This window comes from Simochromis diagramma, unplaced genomic scaffold (genome assembly GCF_900408965.1).
Source record: "Simochromis diagramma unplaced genomic scaffold, fSimDia1.1 OVJJ01000676.1, whole genome shotgun sequence".
Classification (NCBI taxonomy): domain Eukaryota; kingdom Metazoa; phylum Chordata; class Actinopteri; order Cichliformes; family Cichlidae; genus Simochromis; species Simochromis diagramma.
This window is the reverse complement of record NW_024387466.1, coordinates 806,812-815,337: the sequence shown is the minus strand read 5'-3', so window position 1 is coordinate 815,337 and position 8,526 is coordinate 806,812. Positions and strand designations below refer to the sequence as shown.

Here is an 8,526-nt window from a genome sequence, read left to right as displayed (position 1 = left end):
TTAAAGTTTATTTTTGCCAGTTTAAGCATCATTTCAACATTCCCAGAGTCTTTCCCTTGGTGCCAAGGTTTTTAAAGATGTCACTCACCCACAGTTTCTCTCATACTATGACACAGAAATGCAGATACATGACAATACATTTCTCTTTGTTTGTTTTAGTTATCATAGCCAACTAAATGGTCCTAACACTGACAAATGATGACAAGTGATGTCATGAAATATAACAGCTGTCTCACTAATGATTAAAAATAACTATAAATTAGTAAAAATGACTGAATATAATAATGAATAGTTTGTCATATTCAAATCAGCTCTTTTGGATTTTAACTGAGACAAGAAGTGAGCTCAAAAAGTTACTCAGTTTGAAAAGTTGCCAGTTTTTGCCCCATCTGTGAAAACGCCTCAAACTGGATTCAGTTTCCCTTGAGTACACAGTAAATGCAGTCACTGGCTGGTTCAATCAGTGGTTTAGCATTAGGATGTAAAGGTCGAGAAGAAACACTAGATGAGGGTCTGATTCTCAGGATAACAAACCCTTGTCCTCTTATCTTTAGATTTTGAGTCTCATTCTTTGTTGAAGACCTTTATGTTACACTCAATATTACGTCAAAACCACCCCCCACTTCCTCTGCTCAGCAGCATACTGAGGACAACATGACAGACCACAGTCCCCACACAGATTCTTCAGCTGGGCAGAAATTAAAACGTTTGATCTGAATTCTGAAGCTGTTTGTTTGCGCTGCCTAAATGGGGCTATTGTATGCAAATTCTTTGCACAGAGGCATATGACCTCCCCAGTGCAGGGCAGTGGCTAGTGTGAGGGAAATCATTAGCAATGCAAAGTCATGGTGCTCTGATACTCTTGTTCACAGTCAAAGACTGGAAAAAAAAACATCTGATCTGGTGATGCTAACTTAAATGTTTCTGGATGCACTTTATTTGAAAGCAGAGCTAAGGTAAGTTCATTTTATTGATGACTTTGTTCCTACATCATGTGGCTGCGCGGATGGACAGTTTAAATAGTTTCTTTTCAGCGTGTTCATTTATTCTGTGCTCATTGGCAGATCATGCTTAGCTGTTAATGTCACTTCACACTATATTCACAAGATATGATTAGGATAAAAAAGAAAATGAGACTCTTTTCCAAACATGTTCTTTTTGAGAGTTCGTCCGAGAAGTGATGATCAGACAACATTATTTATTTGCAGTCCTTGTTAGTTATTTCTATCTGCCTGATCAGTGAATTGTGTGAAAACCTTCTAAGCTAAGAAGCAGAAGAGTCCTTCTATGTAACTTATCAACGTCCTTTAGGAGCACAAAAGATTTTCCTGCCGGTGAGTGGCGACTATCCAAGAGTCTGTTAATCCAGCTACAGTTGCTCATTTTGCATGCAACACCATGGCTACTGGTGAAAGCATGTCACATGACACATGGTGCCAGACCTCAGTATTGCACTCTTAAGTGGGCTGCCAGCTGCAGAGGGGGGCAGAGAGGCTTTTTTCCTTCTCTGGACTCACATCCATGCCAAACCAGCGGGTCAACATTGTCCTCCACGCTGCCTCCTATGCCTCTTACACCTCCAGCTGAGCCCGGTAACAACTCCAACATTTACTCTAGACTCAGACATAACAGAGCAATCAGTAATGATCAACACCAAGGGGATCAAACATGCTACAATTTAAGACTAACAAGAATCATAGGCGTAAAAAAAAAAAGCTGTGATGTACTCATTACTATTAATTTACCAAGTCCAGCCAAAGTGTGGCTGCACCATGTGTTCTGATTTAAGTCAAGTGTCCAGGTTGCTATTATTTAAAGTGAATAAGTAAGACAGTGTTGTGTTTATTAAGTTTTAAGTTTGCTATTGAAAAGTGAAACTGGAGTTCTCCTTTGTGTCTGACTTTGACATTCAGGAGAGCTTTTAGAGAATTTTTAGAGAGTTATATTTCCTGCATTTTTAATCCAAAGTATTTTTTTCTTGTTCTAAGTTTGATGCATAGATCATTTTCATGCGCATAATCTTTTACATAATATTTCCTGATCATTTTCAAGCAATAGTTTTAACTTAAGTGTCACTCTAACACCTTCAGAAAGAGCTGATGCATGATGATGTGTGCAAATTGTTTTCTCATAATCCATATATATTCAGTTTTATGTCACAGAAGGCAATAAGTACAAACAATCCTCACAACAGAAACTGGGGGGAGATTTTCTGCTTTTAGAAAAAAAAAAGCCTAAAGCGCTTTTTCACTCAGAAAATTAACCGAATGATGGATCAACAAATCATTTATTCCGTGAAGCTGCTGTTGTGAAGTTTACTTGTACTGAAGGGCCAGTAATTTTGTGCCTGTTATGTCACAAGATGGGATTTGTTAGTGATTTTTTATAAAGAAAATTTTTAAGTATTTTTAGGAACTTCAAGGGAATTTTGGTAGTCCTACTTGTCCTGAGGAGTTAATGTGATGAAGTAATTTATACATCAGGGCAAAGGGAGGATATACTGGACAGAAACACAGGGGGACTGATCCCGGGTAAATTTGCATCGGTCAACTCTCCAGAGTATAGCCTTACACACGGGATTTACTGTACATCATTTGCATTGCTTCACTTGCTGATTTTTGGTTCTACTTTTTTGGAAACAAATTGTCCAAGTGAGAGCTTGGCAGGCCTTTTTTTAAGATTTAAGAAGCCTTCATTTTTGCCGAATGGCTACATGCGAAGAAGACAGTCTTATTTGAATGTCTAATCTCAAACAGTAAGAATTATCATAAGATCAGATCAGAGAAACTCTTGTCATAGCAGCATACATATAATAGACAACAAAGCAATCACATAAAAAAGCAGAGAAATATAAAAATGAATATAAAAAAGAGATTATTTTAATCATTTTTTTTTTATCATTTTATGGTTTGTTTTACATTATTGTGTTGATTTGCAGCAAAATTATTTTACAATAAAAAAATTTAATTACAAAAAAATGATATCATATGATTTTTGTGTTTGTTTGTTTCAGACCCGGAACCAAAGATGAACTGGGCATCATTTTATGCTGTCATTAGCGGTGTGAACCGCCACTCCACCGGCATCGGTCGAATCTGGCTCTCCGTGCTCTTCATTTTCCGCATCCTGGTCCTCGTGGTTGCAGCCGAGAGCGTGTGGGGCGACGAGAAGTCTGGCTTCACCTGCAACACGCAGCAGCCGGGTTGCAACAGTGTCTGCTACGACCACTTCTTCCCCATCTCCCACATTCGACTCTGGGCACTCCAGCTCATCCTGGTCTCCACTCCTGCCCTGCTGGTAGCCATGCACGTTGCCCATCGGCGTCATGTTGACAAGAGGCTCTACAAACTGTCGGGCCGGTCCAACCCGAAAGACCTGGAGCAGATAAAAACACAGAAGATGAAAATCACTGGGGCCCTGTGGTGGACATACGTCATCAGCCTTTTATTCCGTATCATCTTTGAGGTCACTTTTATGTATGTGTTTTATATGATCTACCCTGGTTACAAGATGATCCGGCTGGTGAAGTGCGACTCCTACCCTTGTCCCAACACGGTGGACTGCTTTGTGTCGAGACCCACAGAGAAGACTGTCTTCACCGTGTTCATGTTGGCTGTGTCAGGTGTTTGTATTCTACTCAACATTGCCGAGGTGGTCTTCTTGGTGGGGAAGGCTTGCAGCAAGCATTTGCACAATGCTGGAGACTCGACTATGGGGGCTTGGATCCAACAAAAGCTTTGCTCATTCTAACAAAATGCACAGCAGCACAAAGGAGACATATAAGTGACCGTTCAGGTAACAACTACTGATTAAACTTGTGAGGTTTATATCATGGCGATGCTTCACCGGTTCAAATGCAGAAAGCCAGCAGTTCATGTTTCGACAAACATTTCTAGTTATAATGGATAGCTTGGTGTTTGTCTGACTGCAGATCAGTTAAAAACACTTAATAAACCAATATTCCCACTGACCACATTACAGCCTTCAGCTATCATGGATTTGTTTTAATCTTTATCTTGAAATGAAACTATAAAAGCTGCCCAAAGTCATAGCAAAACTTCCAGTTGGTTGAGAAAAGTGTATTGTGGGCATGGTCATTAATAATATTTTGTTATTTATGTGACACATAATCACAAACACTGATGTGAGTGAAATTATACTAATACATGCATGTAGTAAATATGTTGCATTTCATATGTATTGAATGGGGCAGTCACATTATTTGAATTGGCGGTTCAATACTTTCACTTGGAAAGACAGTAATAGAAAAAAAACTTGAATTGCATTTTTTTGTGTGAAGCTTTCTTAACATGGTGATATTTCTATTTAAATGTATTTATTTTGAAAGTGGAATGTTTCTATGTTGTCCATACACAACAGAATAAAATCAACCAGACTTTAAACTAACTGTGCTGTTTTTACCTACTCGGTTAAAGGGGATTTGTTCTGACACATAACAGATTGAAAGCTGTTTAAGCGTACTCTGGCAGGACTTCCCGGCTCTGTGGAAAGGTGATAGAATAAACGACCAGCGGACGGTGGTTAACGATAGGTACAAATAAAGCTGAGGCCACAGAGGTGCCGGTGTCAGAAGTGTGACTGAGGGAAACAAAATATGTGAATGAAACATCCTCACGCATTTCACCCCATCAACCCCACCGTGTGAGATCTTCAAAGTCACCTGCGAAGAACTGTCTCAGGTGTTATTGGTGTTGGTGTTATCAGTGGACCCACCATATAGGAGTTTCAGTGTGTGGATACCCCCATAGACAGCTGAACCTGCTGTCCCAGAGAAATGAGGTTGTTTCTCTTTTTATGGAAACCATCACCACACGTTATTCAGGAAGGCAAATTAATTTACAGTAAAATGGCTTTAAGTGTGCTTATTTTGCAGATGGCCTTCCGCAAAACACCCCAAGTGAAAGTGATTTTAATCCAGTATGTCTTTTTTCACAGTGTTATTTTGTGATGAGTAATTGTACTTGTGTACAGGTAAATAAACTTCTGTTGTCTTTTCTGATGCTTTAATAGAGGGACCTTAACCCTTGTGTTGTCCTTGGGTCATTTTTGTCCTCTAAAGAAATCTTTTGCTATCAAAAATGTGTTTTTTATTCATCAAATGGAACAGAAGTTATTCATTACTATGCTATGCATGATTGGAATAAGTTTTAAGTAATTTGATTTATTTATGGGGTTTTTATTGGATTTTATAACACCTGTGGTCCTCGTGGACAAAAATGACCCCAAAGTACAAAGTGTTGCAAAGAGCCGTATTTTCACACCATACTGCTTTCAAACATCTTTGATCTTGGATCACTGATGTGTGGGGTCAAGCACTGGTCATAACAACCACAACAACAACAACAACAGGCAGCACAATGAGGAGGCAGGTGCTCTATATTCAATGAAATCTTATTTATACAGCGCCAAATCACAACAACAGCCGCATCAAGGTGCTTCGTATTGTAAGGTAGACCCTACAATAATACATACACAGAAAGTATGCTCACAAGCCTCCATTGCACTGGAGATTTGCATGCTTTGATGAGCATACTTTTTTTTTACCATGTTGTGCAAAGCAATGACCAGTAGAACAAAGCACATATTGTCCTCTAGTATAATGAGGAGGAAGAATCAATGTTCAGGAAGATCCAGGGTTAGAAGATAAAGAAAATATTGTCAATATTTAGAGCACATGCTACCCTTTCTCTGAAAAAGCACATCACCCACCCGCAGAAGTGGAAGAAGGCTATGAAGTGAAGGAAAGTGATGAAGAATCTGAACTACAGGGAGTGCAGAATTATTAGGCAAATGAGTATTTTGTCCACTTCATCCTCTTCATGCATGTTGTCTTACTCCAAGCTGTATAGGCTCAAAACCCTACTACCAATTAAGCATATTAGGTGATGTGAATCTCTGTAATGAGAAGGGGTGTGGTCTAATGACATCAACACCCTATATCAGGTGTGCATAATTATTAGGCAACATCCTTTCCTTTGGCAAAATGGGTCAAAAGAAGGACTTGACAGGCTCAGAAAAGTCACAAATAGTGAGATATCTTGCAGAGGGATGCAGCAGTCTCAAAATTGCAAAGCTTCTGAAGCGTGATCATCGAACAATCAAGCGTTTCATTCAAAATAGTCAACAGGGTCGCAAGAAGCGTGTGGAAAAACCAAGGCGCAAAATAACTGCCCATGAACTGAGAAAAGTCAAGCGTGCAGCTGCCAAGATGCCACTTGCCACCAGTTTGGCCATATTTCAGAGCTGCAACATCACTGGAGTGCCCAAAAGCACAAGGTGTGCAATACTCAGAGTGTAGCGGCAACCTTCGGTCCTTCTTTGCCGCTTCTGCAGAACGTAAAGTTTCTGACTCGTGCTCTTGTTAAGTCTCTTGGATGCCTTCCGGTAGCAAAAAACGAGGCGAAGGAAAAAAGGGGCAAAACATTTATTTTCCTTACAAATCAAAAGGTACAAAACAAATGCCTCTGGTGGGAGCTCCGTTTATATTCCCTTTGTGTTACAACAAAAAATGACATTAAAACGGCGACGGTCAGAAAACTGTTGCTCCACGTCCTGCTTGCTTACCTAACCTTTTACCCACACCCCTCCGCATGCGGGTCAAATACACACCCCCTTTACGACATCCACCAACACTTTACAACAACAACAGACTAACAAAGCAGGATTAATTTATGGAGCACAGCATATTACATTATAACCTAAAATGATCAAGATTATAATAAAAACTTAAAGATCATGACAAATACTTAAATATGGCATGATGTAACTGAGTAAAATGTTGGCCTGGACTTGGCTCCAACATCCTGGCCCCTAATTGTTCTTGTGAGCCACAAAACAATTACTCTTACACATACATTTATATATTGATCAGAACAACAAATCAAACCTTCCAGATAACGAACAGGCAAATATACAAAGTACTCGAACTGCTCATATGGCACATTAATGTCCTTATTCCAACAGAAACTTCGTTTGTCTTGTTACAGCAGGAACTCTTCTTAAGCTGGAACATGTCTTCGCGGATGCGTGTATGTGTGTATGTTGGGGAGATTAGGGAATGGAGTCAGAGGTTCAAGCACATGACTCACCGTAGGAGACCAGCCTTTACCGCTGTCTCTTGAGTAATATGTAGAAGGGGCGCTACATATCACACTCTAGCAGCACACAAAGCTTCGCCACAGGTCGTAGGAGAATGTTTTTGCTGGTTTTCACCTTGGCTTGACGAACCCGACCTTTGGCATCCTCAAACGTCTGAATCACTCGACCCATTAGCCATGAATTGAGCGGAATCATCCACGATGAGGACAATATCACCTTGACTGATATTTCTTTGTGGCTGGGCCCACTTTTGTCACCTTTGCAAGTCTGGCAGATACTCCTTGATCCACCGTGTCCAAAACAAATCCGCCAAGTACTGGACTTGACGCCATCTACGCCTCGAGTACAAGTCGCTCCTGCTGAATACTCCAGGAGGTAGCGGAGTTTTGGCTTTCATCAAAAGCAAATGGTTTGGCGTCAAGGCCTCCAGGTCGTTCGGATCGGTAGAGACTCTTGAGATAGGGCGGCTATTGATAATCGCCTCTACCTCACACAGCAGTGTGTGCAGACCCTCCTCATCAAGGATCTGCTGCTCCACAACGGAGCTGAGCACTTTGCGTATGGACCGTATCTGCCGCTCCCAAACTCCTCCAAAATGCGAGGCAGCTGGGGGGTTGAATATCCATGTGATGCCTTTAACCAACAAGGCTTCTTGAATCTTTGCATTATCCAAAGCACGCACTGCTTCCCGCAGCTCCCTCTCTGCACTTACAAAGTTTGTTCCATTGTCAGAACGCATCAACTGAACCTGTCCCCTCCTAGCAATGAACCTCCGCAAGGCATGAATACAAGAGTCCGTGTCCAACGAATTTGCCAGCTCAATATGCACAGCCCTCACTGTCAAGCAGGTAAAAACTACGCCATACCTTTTGATCATGGTCCTACCCCTTTTGATTTCGAAGGGACCAAAGTAGTCCACACCGACACTTGTGAACGGTGGCTCATCGGGCGTGAGCCTTTCAGTAGGAAGATCTGCCATGATCTGACTTGCCGCTTTCCCATGATGCCGTCTGCAGGCGACGCACCGGGACAAAATCTTCCAGACAGCAGCATGAGATCTTAGTATCCAGTACTTCTGCCGTACCTTTGATAGGACATGATTCCTGCCACAATGCCCAAGATTCTCGTGAGTAGATCTGAGAATGAGAGTGGCTATATGCTGATCCTTAGCCAAGATTGCAGGGTGTTTTAACTCCTCTTGCATGCTAGATCTGCTCAATCTGCCACCCACTCTCAGAATGCCATCCTGTACAACTGGCGACAACTGACAAAGAGGGCTATCCTTTGACACGGTCTTTCCTTGTTGCAGCTTGGCAATCTCTTCGCCAAACCGCTGCCCTTGACTGAAGCGCACGATCTCCACTTCTGCCTCAGTCATGTCACTCACAGAAAGTGGCAAGATGGGAA

At 41.4% G+C, this 8,526-nt stretch overlaps 1 protein-coding gene across 2 annotated transcripts; it reads left to right on the top strand.

Annotated features, from left to right (window-relative positions):
- Positions 1-325: 325 nt before the first annotated feature.
- gjb1a (gap junction protein beta 1a) lies at positions 326-5,711 on the top strand. 2 transcript variants are annotated; one of them, XM_040014709.1, is made up of 2 exons: positions 326-956; positions 3,014-5,711. In XM_040014709.1, exon 2 carries the CDS (start codon positions 3,028-3,030, stop codon positions 3,748-3,750), a length of 723 nt encoding a protein of 240 aa, XP_039870643.1. In that variant the 5' UTR covers positions 326-956; positions 3,014-3,027; the 3' UTR covers positions 3,751-5,711. The 2 variants fall into 2 exon arrangements, with proteins under 2 accessions (XP_039870643.1, XP_039870642.1); XM_040014708.1 differs by lacking the exon at positions 326-956 and adding an exon at positions 971-1,592.
- The last annotated feature ends 2,815 nt before the right edge of the window (positions 5,712-8,526 follow it).

Bases quoted from the DNA above. Each gene is read 5' to 3' on its own strand.
- gjb1a (XM_040014708.1), top strand. From the start codon at position 1,424: ATGACACATGGTGCCAGACCTCAGTATTGCACTCTTAAGTGGGCTGCC. The intron at 1,593-3,013 runs GTAACAACTCCA...TGTTTGTTTCAG, and splicing joins TACACCTCCAGCTGAGCCCG to ACCCGGAACCAAAGATGAAC.